Below are 18,544 nucleotides of genomic sequence, written 5' to 3' on the forward strand. Positions count from 1 at the left end.
CGGAGCATTGCGGAGGCGGCCAAACAGGGGGCGGTGCTGTGCGAGCGGGGGCGTGATCATGGCGGCTGCGTGACATCACACACAGCCGCCACAATGGATAAGATGGCGCCGGGTCTCCTGTGGCCGCAGCTAAACTGTGCCGGCAGGAGGCATCAATAATTTTTACAATGAAGCAGAAATTGCGAGGCGATCTCAATTTCTCCTTCATCAGGGGGGCAGGCGGAGGTCAGCATGCTGGGCGGCCTTGCCCAGCGATGGGCGGCCCCAAGCATGCGATCCAAAGGATAGCAAATTCTGCTGATTAGTAGAATTTGCTCTCCTTACTGAATTAGCCCCTAAGCCCTTACTCCGAATGTAAACATGATCTGCATCGTTGGGATATGAGTTACCATCCTGTTTGACAGAATCATGTTTGGTCGTGTTTAATAGTGTGCGTGTTCAGTTGTATTTGTGCCTGAATTGTATAGTCCTGCTAGTGATCAGTGTATTTTGAGAAGCCTACACAGAGCAGTGTTATCTGTGCAGTGCCTCTCTGTATGTAAAGAAAGTGTTAAAAAACAGAATCAAATATGTGGGATCCCCCTCCATAAGCATAACCAGCCCTGGGCTCTTTAAGCCGGCCCTGGTACAAAAAAATTGAGTAAACAAAATGTGTAGAGGCAATCCATATCTAATGAATAAACAGCGGGCTCTTGGAGCCATAACTGGTTCTAAAAATATGGGGGGAAATTGCTTAGGGGTCCCCCGTATTTTTAGAACCAGCACTGTGCTCCACTAGCAGGGGCGTAATGCTGCAGCCAGGGGACACACTTGATGGGGTCACACCGGCAAAAGCATTAATCCTCTCCCCCAACTAGGCCGTGGATTCCTCCCCAATAAAGGGAGCCCAGTGCTGGCTCATTAAATATGGGGCACCCCTAAACATTTTGTTTAGTGTATTTTTTTTTCTGTTGTTTTTAACACTTTTTTATTTTATTTTTTTACATGTACACAGAGGAGCACCACACTGGTCACATGGATGGTATCCGGATGTAGGTCAACAGTACTTAGGTCGACAGTCAATAGGTTGACCACTATTGATTGACACGGGGAAACAGTAAAAATGTCGACCCAGGACATACTGACACATGAAAAGATGGGCATGACTTCTTTACCTTTTCTATTTTTAACTTTTTCATACTTTAACATCCACATGGACTACGATTGGGAATAGTGACTTGGGCCGAGCGCAGCAGGGCACCTTGCCCACACCATGGCGGGTGAAGCGAGCCATGTAAGGGGACGCGGTGCACTAATTGGGGTTCCTCTCATGTTACGCAAAAAATGACACCAAAAACATAAAAAAAAATCTAAAGTCAACGTTTTCACTGTGTCGACCTTTTCCCCTGTCGATCAATAGTGGTAGAACTATTGACTGTCAACCTTATCCAGGTTGACCCATTGATCCATAGCTCACATAGAAGAGGACCACACAGGTCACGCTGATCTGTGCACACAGAGAAGCATCGCATAGGTCACACTTATCTGTGCAGGCTTCTGCAAACACGCGGCTGAGGGGGACATCTATTTGAAAGTGTTTTTTGTCCCGAGTTTGCGCCATGATTAAAAACATGATTCTTAGTAAATGTCTTGTATTCTTTTCTACACGCGAGTTGGTTTGATGGTGTAATTGCTTCTATTTGCAAATTTGTCCATATTTTGCAGTTCAAATCGTGATTGTACTCCCATGTATGCCTTTAGTAAATCTCAAGAGTTCGGAAAAAAAAGGCTTAATACACCCGACAATGAAAACTCGTCCAGACACAATTTTTAGTAAATTTACACCATAATGGCAGATACCTGTTGCCCCTGGTTTTGCAAGAGTCTGAGTGTGAGCCATCTGCCCATATATGACAACAATGTCTGCTCACCTCTTTCACCTTTTCCAACACTGGAAGGGGGCTTCTTCTGTTCCCGTCTCAGAGCTGTTAAAGAAACATATCCATTAAACAGAGAATTTCCTATTTGTTCCTGAAAGCAGACTGGTGCTCTGCATAACAGTGCCTGTAATGAATGCTAAACCAGTTCTACAGAATACCTATCCAACCTTTCCTCCATTCTCCTTGTGTGGCTCTCCTCTAAGAGCCGATCTCTTACTCTATTACAGTTCTCAATTCTCAGCCACTTGTTTCTCAGAAGACATTCCTTATACTTCTTTAATTCAAGTTATTACTTAACCCCAAACAGATATTCCCTATTGCAGAATACCCTGAACCCAGGAATGTGTGGTCAGATAAATGGCTGGGGGGGGGCACTGGCTACTACCAGAGACAGATTTACACACTATGGGCCTAATTCAGTATGGAACGCTACTGTGGCAGTGTTCGCATGCTGAAGCCCTGTGAAATGTGCGCACACACACACTAAGATGCAATGACATCTCACTCGTGCGAACGCCTCTGCCTGATTGACAGGCAGAGGCGTTCGCAGGGCAGGTGGGGGGCGTGGCGGGGGCGTAAAAGGGGAGCCGACTTGGCGTTGGGGGCATGGTCCAGATAACGCATGCATGTCTGGACCGTTTGCGGGACGGGCCGCAGCGACTGCGTGACGTCGCACTCAGCTGCTGCGACCCGTAACATGGCGGGTAGCAGCCTGCCTTCGCAGCTAGGATGCATAGGCAGAGGGCTACCCTAAACATGCAAAACAATCGCTGCTGTGCGATGCTTTCGTATGTTTGCGGAGGGGGCTGATCCGGCATGTGGGGCGGACTTGCCCTGTGTTGGGCGTCCCCCGGCATGTCAGGGTAAGTGATTGTAGATGTGCGTTTTTTCACACATCTGCGACCCATGCTGAATCTGGCCCAATATTTGAGCCCTAGGGGTCATGTGGGCATTACACACAAGTGCAGCAGTATATACTGCTGGAAATTTAGTGGAAAAGATAGGCAGGGGAGGCAGAGTTTTGACTATAAAAATGATTAGAATAATACAAAGAAGATATTTATAATATATTCTTTGTATTTTTCATATACTTTTATAGTCAAAACTCTGGCATGTACGTTAGTATGACAGGAAAGGCCTCACTCCACCGCACGTCACTGCCTGAGCCCACCATGGATGTTGCTTTGCATATCATCTTAAGGCTGAATCACACTTATGGCAGCAAGCTAGAGACTAACAGCCTCTGAGGTCACTGTATTCTTTATAACATCATGTCCAGCTTATCTACAAATATCGTTCCCTTAACAGTTTTACGACATGGCTGTAGGTAAGCTAAACTTATGGGCCCTACACTCTTAAAGATTTCACTGAACGATATGAACATTCTCGTTCATTAATGAATGAGAACTCGTTGATATCGTTCAGTGTGGAGGCACCAACGATGAACGATGCGCGGAGGACCGCCGAGTGTGTAGGGCCCATTATTCTTAATACCAGTTATTTCACTATTAAGAGTACACAGATGAATAGTATTCAAGATAACTAGCAACCAGTTGCCTTACCATTAGGAGGAGTCTTAGGGACTGTAGGAGTCTTGGAAGGGATTCTTGATGTGTTGGCGGGGCTCCTGGAAAGCACCTGCTTACTCACTGCACTCTCAGCAACTCCATCCTGTTGTTCAGAAATGACATAGTTTGTTTTAAAGTAATTTCTAGGAATACAGTATTATGTTAGTCATCTAAGGCAGAGATTAACAAAAATGTAGATTAGTCACTTTAATATTAGTGAGGGCACATTCCTTTTCTGGCAACTTATTTTAGTGCAAACTATCTTATTGTGGTACAAAGAAAACCAAGTCACATAACAGAAACAGGTATGATGGCAAGCAGCATGACACTGGGAAGTCCCACAGCATACAACATGATTAGACATCACAATATATCGGAGAGGCTGACGCACATCAATAAAAGAACACACAACAGTTTGAGAAAAATACCACAGTTAGCCATGTGGGGAAGACCTGTCTACAGTAGTAAGAAACCCTAAAAATATACAATCCTGAACCAGGGGGGAGCAGGGTAAGACAAAGATGAGGGAGAATAAAAAGGGGTATAGGGAAGGGGAGAGAAATCTACAGATGCCAGGCAGAAGACCTTGGCTCTTTTCCTAGGAGTAATCTACCTTCTAGAATACATAATAGGTAGTATGCCTGCCATAAAGTAATAGGTACAGTGAACGACATAGGTGATTACGCCATGTAGGGCAATACTGAGAGCAGTACTGTAGAGTATGCGGTGTATGCTAAAGAGAGAAGCCAAAAGGAGGGGCAGGGGTAGGGTGGGAAAGGGAGTGATGGGACAAATAGCTAAATCATATAATGGAACAATGCAGCAGGAAAGAAACCACTCCAGGCAGACATGGGAGAACATTAAGGAGCCTATATCCCAGGAATGGGGAATGTGGTGGGGGCAAATTGGGGTATCGTGACTACGTTATCCTAAGCGAGTCGGAAAGTATGGTAGACAGCAAAAGTTGTGTGAACAACCTAACCTCAGAAATTCACAGAAAAGTGATAACAAAGCAGATGATTGCAAATGAAAGATACTGACACCTCCGGCAGCTCATGCTGGTAATCAACATATGACGAATAAGGAAGAAGTTAAGAATAAACAGTTCTGCAGCATTCAAGTCCAACGGATATACACTTGGGGTACAGGGCCTGCAGATATTGGGGCTGATTCTCAGGTGCAGCTGTGATGTCGGACACAGCGGAGTGCACGTGCATCCAGAAAGCGTGCGCACAGAGTTCAAGTTACAATTGACAAGCAGAGGAGACACACAGTCTAAGAAATGTATTGGGCATTCCTGGCCAGTAACAGGGAGGTGCCTTAGTGGACGCCCAGAGATGATCCGTCCTATGGACGTGTAATGGGAGTGTCGCTGATAGTGGTTTGCGTACACAGCCAATCACCCACATAGGAGGCCACACACGTACAGAGAAACTTCACTTGCCATAGGACAGGTTCAAGTTTCTGTGGTGGGACCAGTGGTGCATCTAAAGACGCACCAATCCGTATTTCAGTGTTTATGTAAGCTGACAGTGGACGTCTCAGTCATTGCATATTTGGACACACAGCTGTACACCACGGAAGAGCTTTGTTGTTATTATTATCCTTTATTTATATGGAGCCACAAGGGTTCTGCTGTGCCTATCAAAGCACACAAAAAAATGAGCAAAACAAGAAAACAGTGACTTACAATTCAAGACATTGCAGGACAAGTACATGGTATATACACGTTTCTGCATCAGCAGTCATAACAATCACGTAAGCAGCAGAGCGGTAGAACCCATGGGTTAGGTACCGTTGTAGAGAGAATGCTGTAGATGATAGTAAAAGCAAGGGAAGGCAAAGCACATGAGGGGAGAGGGGCCTGCTTATGAGAACTTACAGTCTGAAGGGAAGGGGCAGACAGACAGGGGTGACACAGATGGGGTAGACAGTGAGTATTGGGAAGTTGGTTAGTATGACAGCTGGACAGCTTTGATGAAGAAGTGGGTCATGACAGCCGTCTGAAGTTTTGTAGAGAGGTGGAAAGTCTGATAAGGAGAGAATTCCAGAGGTACAGTAGGGAGTAGCACTGCCAATATTTTGGAGCTGGCATTCATTTGTGCAGTGAAGAGAGCAGATGGGAGTGTGAAATGAGAGAAGATTGTAGATGTAAATGGGAGAGGATTGAGTGAGTGCTTTGTGAGTGAGTGTGAGAAGCTTGAATTGGGCTCTGAAGGGGAAGGGAAGCCAGTGTAGGGCATGTAGGAGTACATTTGGAGATGAAGATTATCCGGGTTGCAGCACTGAGGACAGATTGGAGTGGAGAGAGTTGAGAGTCAGGGAGGCCAGATACGAAGAGGTTACAGTAGTCCAATCTGGATATGACTAGTAAGTGGATGAGGGTCTTGTTAGTATCCCAGGTGAGAAAGGGCCTGATTCTAGAAATATTTTTGAGATGGAAACGGCAGGCTTGAGAAAGGTATTGAATGTGTAATTTGAAGGAGTAGGAGGAGTTTAGGATAACTCCAAGACAGCTGTTATAGCAATATTAATAAAGTCACAGACATGCAACCGACAAAAGACGCAGACACGGAGACGGCTGAATCGAACTCAAGCCCATTAAGCATCCAGGCTACAGGTCACAATAGTGAAGCTGTGGTGGTTCAGCAGTGAATGGAGTCACTGGAGTCAGGAATAATCTGAGGTGATGCATACATCCTGAGCCATGTAGAAAATCTTGGACACCTAGGGAAGAATTCAAATATTATCGCCCCCGATCTCCCGTCTAAAGTGATAGGGAATTGTAGGGAGCGATATTCATTTGATGCCCCCTATCGCGCTGATTGCACCCATTAGTGTCTGGTTTAGCCACGTAAAGCGATCAGGTAAAGTACCATTTTGGTACCCAAACGGATCACTTTTCACGCATTCCAGCTCAGCACCCCCCATGGGTGCGATCTGAAATGTAGATGCCGGCAGCCAATCACGCCCGAACGGAGCTAGATTTGAATATCTCCGTTCGGCGCCATCTAGTGGCTGCTGGCATCAGGAATATTTGAATCTCGCCCATACATGCTACACCATTTTATTCCTCTCCTTTGCTTTCAAACTACTTTAGGGACTTGTGTACAATCACCTATTTTGCTTTCTCTCCACTAGTTCCCTTCTCACTTTTGCCCCCAACATTTCACTGAGGTCGCCATTGCAAAACTGATAGCAAGTCTAAGGGGAAAATGTAATAACTCATGATTTTTGCAGCGAGTTACAACTCGCTGCAGAGATATGTGTTTTAAAATCACCATTTTCTGGTGATTTTCCCTTTATTACATGTGTCGAGTTTCAAACTCTCAAAAGCTGATTTTTTCACAAATTGAAAGCTATTTCAATTCCCCCTATGGGGTGTATTCAATTAGTTCCGAAACTTTGGGAGGTATCGAATTCACCCCCCTGCGTATTCAATTGCGGGCCATTTTCAACCGTTTTTAACGCATTTTCACCATGCCTTTTCACTCTTTTTTTTTTTTAGTGAAAAGGCACTGGTGAAAAAATAAGATTTTACTTACCGATAAATCTATTTCTCGTAGTCCGTAGTGGATGCTGGGACTCCGTCAGGACCATGGGGATTAGCGGCTCCGCAGGAGACAGGGCACAAAAATAAAGCTTTAGGATCAGGTGGTGTGCACTGGCTCCTCCCCCTATGACCCTCCTCCAAGCCTCAGTTAGGATACTGTGCCCGGACGAGCATACACAATAAGGAAGGATTTTGAATCCCGGGTAAGACTCATACCAGCCACACCAATCACACCGTACAACTTGTGATCTGAACCCAGTTAACAGTATGACAAACGTAGGAGCCTCTGAACAGACGGCTCACAACAATAACAACCCGATTTTTTTGTAACAATAACTATGTACAAGTATTGCAGACAATCCGCACTTGGGATGGGCGCCCAGCATCCACTACGGACTACGAGAAATAGATTTATCGGTAAGTAAAATCTTATTTTCTCTGACGTCCTAGTGGATGCTGGGACTCCGTCAGGACCATGGGGATTATACCAAAGCTCCCAAACGGGCGGGAGAGTGCGGATGACTCTGCAGCACCGAATGAGAGAACTCCAGGTCCTCTTTAGCCAGGGTATCAAATTTGTAGAATTTTACAAACGTGTTCTCCCCCGACCACGTAGCTGCTCGGCAGAGTTGTAATGCCGAGACCCCTCGGGCAGCCGCCCAGGATGAGCCCACCTTCCTTGTGGAATGGGCCTTGACAGATTTAGGCTGTGGCAGGCCTGCCACCGAATGTGCAAGTTGAATTGTGCTACAAATCCAACGAGCAATCGTCTGCTTAGAAGCAGGAGCACCCAGCTTGTTGGGTGCATACAGTATAAACAGCGAGTCAGATTTTCTGACTCCAGCCGTCCTTGAAATATATATTTTCAATGCCCGGACAACGTCCAGTAACTTGGAATCCTCCAAATCGCTAGTAGCCGCAGGCACCACAATAGGCTGGTTCAGGTGAAACGCTGACACCACCTTAGGCAGAAACTGAGGACGCGTCCGCAGTTCTGCCCTGTCCGAATGGAAAATCAGATATGGGCTTTTATACGATAAAGCCGCCAATTCTGATACTCTCCTGGCTGAAGCCAGGGCCAGTAGCATGGTTACTTTCCACGTAAGATATTTCAAATCCACCGATTTGAGTGGCTCAAACCAATGGGATTTGAGAAAATCCAAAACTACATTAAGGTCCCACGGAGCCACTGGGGGCACAACCGGGGGCTGTATATGTAGTACTCCTTTTACAAAAGTCTGGACTTCAGGAACTGAAGCCAATTCTTTCTGGAAGAAAATCGACAGGGCCGAAATTTGAACCTTAATGGACCCCAATTTGAGGCCCATAGACAATCCTGTTTGCAGGAAATGTAGGAATCGACCCAGTTGAAATTCCTCCGTGGGGGCCTTCCTGGCCTCACACCACGCAACATATTTTCTCCAAATGCGGTGATAATGTTGTGCAGTCACCTCCTTCCTGGCTTTTACCAGTGTAGGAATGACCTCTTCCGGAATGCCTTTTTCCCTTAGAATTCGGCGTTCAACCGCCATGCCGTCAAACGCAGCCGCGGTAAGTCTTGGAATAGACACGGTCCCTGCTGAAGCAGGTCCCGTCTTAGAGGTAGAGGCCACGGATCTTCCGTGAGCATCTCCTGAAGTTCCGGGTACCAAGTTCTTCTTGGCCAATCCGGAGCCACGAGTATCGTTCTTATTCCCCTTTGCCGTATAATTCTCAGTACTTTTGGTATGAGAGGCAGAGGAGGAAACACATACACTGACTGGAACACCCACGGTGTTACCAGAGCGTCCACAGCTATTGCCTGAGGGTCTCTTGACCTGGCGCAATACCTGTCCAGTTTTTTGTTGAGGCGAGACGCCATCATATCCACCTTTGGTTTTTCCCAACGGTTCACAATCATGTGGAAGACTTCTGGATGAAGTCCCCACTCTCCCGGGTGTAGATCGTGTCTGCTGAGGAAGTCTGCTTCCCAGTTGTCCACTCCCGGAATGAACACTGCTGACAGTGCTATCACATGATCTTCCGCCCAGCGAAGAATCCTTGCAGCTTCTGCCATTGCTCTCCTGCTTCTTGTGCCGCCCTGTCTGTTTACGTGGGCGACTGCCGTGATGTTGTCCGACTGGATCAACACCGGCTGACCCTGAAGCAGGGGTTTTGCCAGGCTTAGAGCATTGTAAATCGCTCTTAGCTCCAGTATATTTATGTGGAGAGACATCTCCAGGCTTGACCATACTCCCTGGAAGTTTCTTCCTTGTGTGACCGCTCCCCAGCCTCTCAGACTGGCATCCGTGGTCACCAGGACCCAGTCCTGTATGCCGAATCTGCGGCCCTCTAACAGATGAGCACTCTGCAACCACCACAGAAGAGACACCCTTGTCCGTGGCGATAAGGTTATCCGCTGATGCATCTGCAGATGCGATCCGGACCATTTGTCCAGCAGATCCCACTGAAAAGTTCGTGCGTGGAATCTGCCGAATGGAATCGCTTCGTAAGAAGCCACCATCTTTCCCAGGACTCTTGTGCATTGATGCACAGACACTTTTCCTGGTTTTAGGAGGTTCCTGACAAGTTCGGATAACTCCCTGGCTTTCTCCTCCGGAAGAAACACCTTTTTCTGAACCGTGTCCAGAATCATTCCCAGGAACAGCAGACGTGTCGTCGGGTTCAATTGAGATTTTGGAAAATTCAGAATCCACCCGTGCTGTTGCAGCACTACTTGGGTTAGTGCTACTACGTCTTCCAGCTGTTCTCTGGACCTTGCCCTTATCAGGAGATCGTCCAAGTAAGGGATAATTAATACGCCTTTTCTTCGCAGAAGAAACATCATCTCGGCCATTACCTTGGTAAAGACCCGAGGTGCCGTGGACAATCCAAACGGCAGCGTCTGAAACTGATAATGACAGTTTTGCACCACGAACCTGAGGTACCCTTGGTGTGAAGGGCAAATTGGGACATGTAGGTAAGCATCCTTGATGTCCAGGGACACCATAAAGTCCCCTTCTTCCAGATTCGCTATCACTGCTCTGAGTGACTCCATCTTGAACTTGAATTTTTGTATGTACAGGTTCAAAGATTTCAGATTTAGAATAGGTCTTACCGAGCCGTCCGGCTTCGGTACCACAAATAGCGTGGAGTAATACCCCTTTCCCTGTTGTAGGAGGGGTACCTTGACTATCACCTGCTGAGAAAACAGCTTGTGAATGGCTTCCAATACCGTCGCCCTGTCTGAGGGAGACGTTGGCAAAGCAGACTTTAGGAACCGGCGAGGGGGAGACTTCTCGAATTCCAACCTGTAACCCTGAGATACTACCTGCAGGATCCAGGGGTCCACCTGTGAGCAAGCCCACTGCGCGCTGAAATTCTTGAGTCGACCCCCCACCGCTCCTGAGTCCGCTTGTAAAGCCCCAGCGTCATGCTGAGGGCTTTGCAGAACCCGGGGAGGGCTTCTGTTCTTGGGAAGGAGCTGCTTGCTGCCCTCTCTTACCCTTTCCTCTGCCTCGGGGCAGATATGACTGTCCTTTTGCCCGCTTGTTCTTATAGGACCGAAAGGACTGCGGCTGAAAAGACGGTGTCTTTTTCTGTTGGGAGGGGGTCTGAGGTAAAAAGGTGGATTTCCCGGCAGTTGCCGTGGCCACCAGATCCGATAGACCCACGCCAAATAATTCCTCCCCTTTATACGGCAATACTTCCATATGCCGTTTGGAATCCGCATCACCTGACCACTGTCGCGTCCATAAACTTCTTCTGGCAGATATGGACATCGCACTTACTCTCGATGCCAGAGTGCAAATATCCCTCTGAGCATCTCGCATATAAAGAAAAGCATCCTTTAATTGCTCTAAAGTCAATAAAATACTGTCCCTATCCAGGGTATCAATATTTTCAGTCAGGGAATCCGACCAGACCACCCCAGCACTGCACATCCAGGCTGAGGCGATGGCTGGTCGCAGTATAACACCAGTATGTGTGTATATACTTTTTAGGGTAGTTTCCAGCCTCCTATCAGCTGGACCCTTGAGGGCGGCCGTATCAGGAGACGGTAACGCCACTTGTTTTGATAAGCGTGTGAGCGCCTTATCCACCCTAGGGGGTGTTTCCCAGCGCGCCCTAACCTCTGGCGGGAAAGGGTATAATGCCAATAACTTTTTTGAAATTAGCACTTTTCTATCTGGGTTAACCCACGCTTCATCACATACATCATTCAATTCCTCTGATTCAGGAAAAACTACAGGTAGTTTTTTCACACCCCACATAATACCCCTTTTTGTGGTACTTGCGGTATCAGAGATATGTAAAGCCTCCTTCATTGCCGTGATCATATAACGTGTGGCCCTACTGGAAAATACGTTTGTTTCTTCACCGTCGACACTAGATTCAGTGTCCGTGTCTGGGTCTGTGTCGACCGACTGAGGTAAAGGGCGTTTTACAGCCCCTGACGGTGTCTGAGACGCCTGGGCAGGTACTAACTGGTTTGCCGGCCGTCTCATGTCGTCAACTGATTTTTGTAATGTGCTGACATTATCACGTAATTCCATAAACAAAGCCATCCATTCCGGTGTCGACTCCCTGGGGGGCGACATCACCATTACCGGCAATTGCTCTGCCTCCACACCAACATCGTCCTCATACATGTCGACACACACGTACCGACACACAGCAGACACACAGGGAATGCTCTATTGAAGACAGGACCCCACTAGCCCTTTGGGGAGACAGAGGGAGAGTTTGCCAGCACACACCCAAGCGCTATAATATATATGGGAACAACCCTATATAAGTGTTGTATCCTTATAGCAGCTTAAATATAATAATATCGCCAAAAAAAAAGTGCCCCCCCTCTCTGTTTTACCCTGTTTCTGTAGTGCAGTGCAGGGGAGAGTCCTGGGAGCCTTCCTCACAGCGGAGCTGAGCAGGAAAATGGCGCTGTGTGCTGAGGAGAATAAGCCCCGCCCCCTATTTCGGCGGGCTCTTCTCCCGGAGTTTGTGAGATCTGGCAGGGGTTAAATACATCCATATAGCCTCAAGGGCTATATGTGATGTATTTTTAGCCATAAGAAAGGTATTATACATTGCTGCCCAGGGCGCCCCCCTCAGCGCCCTGCACCCTCAGTGACTGCTGTGTGAAGTGTGCTGACAACAATGGCGCACAGCTGCAGTGCTGTGCGCTACCTCATGAAGACTGAAAAGTCTTCTGCCGCCTGTTTCTGGACCTCTTCAATCTTCGGCATCTGCAAGGGGGGTCGGCGGCGCGGCTCCGGGACCGGACTCCATGGCTGGGCCTGTGTTCGATCCCTCTGGAGCTAATGGTGTCCAGTAGCCTAAGAAGCCAATCCATCCTGCACGCAGGTGAGTTCACTTCTCTCCCCTAAGTCCCTCGATGCAGTGAGCCTGTTGCCAGCAGGACTCACTGAAAATAAAAAACCTAAAAACTTTTTCTAAGCAGCTCTTTAGGAGAGCCACCTAGATTGCACCCTGCTCGGACGGGCACAAAAACCTAACTGAGGCTTGGAGGAGGGTCATAGGGGGAGGAGCCAGTGCACACCACCTGATCCTAAAGCTTTATTTTTGTGCCCTGTCTCCTGCGGAGCCGCTAATCCCCATGGTCCTGACGGAGTCCCAGCATCCACTAGGACGTCAGAGAAAATGCCTCAAAATCTGCAAAAATGTCCCACGTTCGCTGGCACAGGTGCGAAAACACATGGATTTGCCGATCCGCATGTTTTTCGCTCATGCCGAATATTTCGCGTAGCCAACAAAACGGCCCTGGTATTGAATAGGGCGAATCCATATTTGCACACAAAAAATGCGAAAAGTGCCCTAATTGAATAGCCCCCTAAGAGTCCCTCACATCTTTTCTAAGGGTACACACTTATTCTTGCCAAAATTACATGTTCATTTAGCCTTCAATCACTTACGACAACCAAGATGACCTCTCTTACCCTGGCCATTCCTCTCTACTGTTGTGTGCGACTATCTTCTATTTCCACATGAATGTTGCATCACAACCTAAGGCTCACCAAGTCCAAAGAAGAGCTTATTATCTTCCCTCCTCCCAGAGTTACCACAACCCCTGAAATCTCCCTCAGCATTAACCGCACAACAAATTCCTTCTCCTAAGTCCCCTTCTCTGTCACCACAGTAAGAATGATCTTGCAAGGAGAGTCCTTCCTAGGCTTTGTTTTGATGTCTGCCTGTATATTACTACTACTAAATGCCTGTACTTTAAGGTCCAGTAATGTTCCCCCACACACAAGTTATGGAAGCTCACACAGCTATGCTTGATCAAATAGTCAAGGCAATCATTTTGCAAACCACTTACAGTATAACAGTCAGTCAATTTGACTGCACCATATGTCATACCTCCCAACTGTCCCGCGCGAGTGTCCCGCTCCCCAAAGAAGCAAAGTTGGGAGGTATGCCATATGTTGCTATCTTCATAAACATATCTAAAGCCATCTTAGGAAGGCAATGAGCTAGCACTGAAAATATTCTCTAGCCTCTGAAAACATAACTGGCTGTTTATTGTTGTTCAGTACTTTGGATAACATTTTGCGCCTTCTAAATTGCTACTGAGTTATTGTTGGTAGCGGAAGCTATTATCTTTGTAACATTTCTTCTGCAATCATAATGGCTTCTAACTTTTCACAATTTGTAGCTCCATTATTATAACCAATGACCTTCTTGTCTTATATCTAACCCATGTGACTATGGAGCAATTACCATGTAAACACTGTATTTTTCTACAGAATATATTTTAGATTCATTTGGGAAAATGCTTTTAACTGTGACACAGATGTTATATTTACATGTTGTGAAAGATAACTTTTTAATCTTTCAATTATAAATGTAAAAAAATGCAAAATCATTAATTTGACAATATAGGTGGTCTCTGACCTTGGACAGACACTAATCTATTCCAGAGGTTTCCAGAATTCAGTTTGCCACACTGGTTCCTGCCCTTACCTTAGACCGCGTGGAGCTGCCCAGCGTGTGATACGCGGCAGGTGACGTCCGGCGAGTAAGGTTCTGCGATGCAGGTACTGTCGGACTGGAAGTTTTGTTGTGGGAAAGTGTGCTAGCAGAGGGGGATCGTTTGGGGATTGTGGAAGTTCTGCTTGTCAGGTGTTTGGCAAGGGGTGGAGTTGATGATATCTTCCAAACGTAAAACAAAACATTAAATGAAAAGCAAAATAAATGTTGAAAATGAAAATTAAAAATAAATCAAAGGGTTTTGTATAAATTATGACATGCTAGATCAACTAGGGGCGGAGTTGATGATATCTTCCAAACATAAAACAAAACATTAAATGAAAAGCAAAATAAATGTTGAAAATGAAAAATAAATCAAAGGGTTTTGTATAAATTATGACATGCTAGATCAACAATCAAAAGTGCAATCTTAAGTATTCTAAAGTATGATCCTACACTGGCCCAAACACCCATACGTATTACAGAGCAAGTACTGTATGCTGTATTACTAAACGATGACTGAACTGCAACATTTTTATTGCTAACTATTACAGTAAAATGCTGTCCTAAAATATATACATTCAGACCCAGAAATCATGCAGACACTAAGGGGTATATTTAATTGAAGTCAAAAGCTGCCGTCTGTCGAAAATATGGCAGTTTTCGACTTTTTTAGGTCGGAAGGGGTTCCGACCTATTCAATATAACCCCAAATTTCTAGACAAGTCGAGAAATTCGACTTGTCGAAAAGTACGTGGATCGGCGGAATAGCTGCCAATCCACGTGCTTGTGTCGAAAATGGGGCCAAAACCGTCAGGTTTTGGCCCTCTTTTGACCATCTCAATTCGACTTTAAAAAAAGTCGAAGTGAGATGGGGAGAACAGCGCCGGAGATGGGGAGAGCCGTGGCAGGGACGGGGAGAGCCAAGGCGGGGACGGGGTAAGCAGCACTGGAGGATGTCACAGCCGCCGCTCACAGCAGCGTCCACCCGGCTCCAGAAAGCGAGACCTCGCTTGCTGGAGCCAGGTGGACGCTACCGTGAGCGACGGCTGTGATGCGGGGACTGAGAGAAGGAGGGACGGGGAGAGGCAGAGAGACTAGGGGGGAGACGGGGGAGAGCCGCGGGCAGACTGGGGAGAGCGGCGCTACAGCAGCAGCTATATAACCGCTGCTGTAGTGCTGCTCTCCCCCGTCTGCCCGCAGCTCTTTCCTGTCTCCCCTCCAGCATCTCAATTCGACTTTTTTAAAAGTCGAAATGAGATGTCATTGAATAGCACAGGTCGGATCCATTCCAACAAATTAATGTCGGAATGGATCCAACTTCAATTGAATATACCCCTAAATGCTATTCAGCTGGATCCTGCATACTCGGCAAAGACCCCAGGAAAAATGCAGCAGCCTCTGATTTTGCAAAATTTTCACATTTCTGACAAGCTGCAATTGCTGTAACTAATGGAGAAAAAATCCCCCAAAAGGCCACCATTTTAAAATAGTCACTGCAACACAAGTCGATGTAAAACAACACAATTTGCGTTACAATCCTTCAAATCTCTGGGGTCAATCCATTTAGGTGTGAGTTCTGAGATGCAAGTTGCCGTTTTCTCTGCATTTTGCAATCCAATCAGAAACTCGCACTGAACCGGGCAGAGTAAACTCAAAGAATTTTTCCATTCACACCTCACTGAGGGTGAGAGATTGCAGGGAAATTCCTTATTTGAAGGTTAAAATGTCACTACACCGTGCAGAACCCCATAGAAGCTCCCTTCAATTCCCCACCCCTAATGACTAATTAGGCAATTGGAAGTTAGCTTAATTAGTCCAATAATATAAAGGTAATTTTGGTGTTTTTAAAAAAAAAATGGCCTCAAATCAAAATCAAATTTTTCATTGCTTCATGCACCCCAAAGTTAGAGTATTTTATTTTAAATGCTTTTTATACTTTAAAGTCACCTTACAGTACCCCTAGAGCAGGCCTGGCCAACCTGTGGCTCTCCAGCTATTGTAAAACTACAAGTCCCATCATGCCTTGCCACAGTTTTGCTACTAGGGAATGCTGAAACTGTGGCAGGGCATGCTGGGATTTGAAGTTTCACAACATCTGGAGAGCCACAGGTTGGCCAGGCCTGCCCTAGAGCATACTTTTGCCTACTTTTTTAAATTTGTTTTGTATGCAAGTAAATGAAAAAAAATAGGTTTGTGTTCCTTTTTTTTTGTAAATGCACAAACCAGCCATTTAATACCATTTAAAAATCTCTAGCACTTTCCTTATGTCCACGACTACTGTATGATTTTGCAGACAAAATTGTCATTTTTGGGGGGTCCAGGAAGGTTACCCCACTTTTTCATTCACTTCTCTCACATCGCATATGGCTGATAATTCGCAAACCTCCACTGCGAGTACTGCGAATAGGCACTTTTAACTGGATTGGACAATTTTCAGGAGCCTGCATTCGTGGGAATGTCTGCGAGTTTCATGAAACGTCTCCCAACTCGCATATACTGTAAGTGGATTGACCACTCTGGGCTATTTCACACACTACGTTTTTTTTCCCGTGTATGTTTTTTTAATCAAGTATTGCTACACACGGGGGCTTTCAGACAGCACGGTCACAGCACAGCTACCGGGTTGCAGCCGTAAATATCCACTGAAAAGTCAGGCTGCCGTGCCGTCCTTGAACACAGTGAGCTGAGTGTTTGAATGGGAGCTTTCACACACAACAGGTTTTGTGTGCCGTGCTGCTGCTGCACTTGTGCACAGCATTACACACGGCACAAAGCCGTTGTGTGTGAAAGGCACTGCCGGATGGCAAAAAGCCAGACAAAGTTTGTCCGGCTTTTTGCCATCCAGTGAAAACCACAGTGTGTGAAACAGACCTCTGTGTATTATATCCGGTGATTTGGAGGGCAAAGGAAAATTACAGCATACTGCAAGCTGCGGCAAAAATCATTCTCCATTACGTTCTGCAAAATTGAGAAACGTTTTGTGAAGTCAGGTAGGGGGGAATATAATAGCCCCAGATTTGGAAAAGCTGGCAAATTTAAGGCAAATTTTACCAGTGAATTTCAAGTCGGCAGACGTAATATAATGAGACTAGAGGCGGTTGCTAGAAATGAACCAGAATCTCCACAGGATACTAGTCGCCAACCTGATTTATTTATTGTCAAACATACAAGTTGTTAGATGTGCAGATGTGTCCTCATACACATAGCCTTAATATGCCATGTAGCTTAAGATAGCCATGCCGAGCTGTGTAGCATCTTTTTTTTTTTTACTAGTTGTGCATTTTAATCGCAATGCGATGCGACAAAGCTGCTTCACGAGACTGAACCAATTAATTTAATACAACACTTGCATATCTGTGTGCGACTGAGTTTGAATCTGTGTACGAAGCACAACTAAACTTAGCATGAAAAACAGCAGCACTTTTGCTTTGAAGGACTTCGTGTAGAGATTTAGACTCAGTCGCACACAGATATTCAAGTGTTGCATCAAATTAATCAGTGCAATCTCATGGAGTGGTTTGTTTTGCATGGCTGCAGCAATAGTGTATGAGGACACATCTGTAAAAGCCTGCAACTTGTAAACTCACCAGAAAAATCACCTGAAAAACTTGCACAATAAAAAAGGTGCCTCTGGCTGGTGAGACAGCTGAAATTGCACAATAAAGAGCCACATTAAACATATGTATTGCTTTGCCACTACTTAATACTCAATTAAGAGGCCTCAAAAATAATAAATATCTTGATGGGCCATCATTATTTCATTTAAAATAATTTAAATAATTTAAGAAAAAAAAAAAATCATTTTAATTTCTGAAGAAAATAATATTTTTATGTTGAGGCCATATTAATTAAAGATAGAATACCATCCATGCGTCTATCATTTATGAATTAATATGTCTGAAATTAACATACTAAAAAATTTAAATATTATTGTCCACATAATTTTAAATATTAATTTTAACATTATTGCCTCCAATAATAAAATCTTTAAATAATTATGGCTCATCAATATTTTTTTTTCCGGGCCCCTTAATTGAGTATTAATTAGTGACAAAGTAATACATATTTTTAATATGGCTCTTTATTATGTTCTGTCTGGAAAGACAGCTCAGAATGCAGGTAGTGTGAGCAATCTCTGTCCAGAGCCATTTTCAGGTGCGTTTTCTGGTGAGTCTGTCCTTTCATAACTGCCACAACTCAATAAAGCTTGCTGTTAATTTTTATCTGTGCCTCAAAATCTCCTTCTATTACATCTGGCAACTTTGAGTGTAAAGTCGACGGACTCTCACAATTCGCAACCCATTACACGCTACCAATTAGGGTGTGCAGAAGTGGGCTCAGCAACAGCAAGTGCACACAATATGTCAAGAACCTGTCTGATAGATCGAACAACAAACCCCACATAATCTTTTAGAACCCGTACTCTAGTGGAACTATCCTTAAAAGATGTCCTATTTGTAGCTGATTAGAGTGAAGAATGTGAGACATGTATTTGTCATCTGTGTGTGTAGAAAGAAAGATAAGTGAGTCAT

The 18,544-nt window shown here is 45.5% G+C and overlaps 1 protein-coding gene across 11 annotated transcripts in view; it reads right to left on the reverse strand.

The window, feature by feature from the left end:
- Positions 1 to 18,544, reverse strand: part of LOC135055432 (microtubule-associated protein tau-like) — a 151,291-nt gene that overhangs the window by 27,435 nt on the left and 105,312 nt on the right. For 10 of the 11 annotated variants that reach the window (XM_063959494.1, XM_063959493.1, XM_063959492.1 and 7 more), the window contains 3 exons: positions 14,004 to 14,192; positions 3,482 to 3,590; positions 1,911 to 1,964 (listed from right to left, as the gene is read on the reverse strand). In XM_063959494.1, the coding sequence (XP_063815564.1) occupies positions 1,911 to 1,964; positions 3,482 to 3,590; positions 14,004 to 14,192 (352 nt within the window). The remainder of the gene's footprint in view (positions 1 to 1,910; positions 1,965 to 3,481; positions 3,591 to 14,003; positions 14,193 to 18,544) is intronic. The other variant, XM_063959496.1, reaches the window with a different exon arrangement.

This window comes from Pseudophryne corroboree, chromosome 3 (assembly GCF_028390025.1).
Source record: "Pseudophryne corroboree isolate aPseCor3 chromosome 3, aPseCor3.hap2, whole genome shotgun sequence".
Classification (NCBI taxonomy): domain Eukaryota; kingdom Metazoa; phylum Chordata; class Amphibia; order Anura; family Myobatrachidae; genus Pseudophryne; species Pseudophryne corroboree.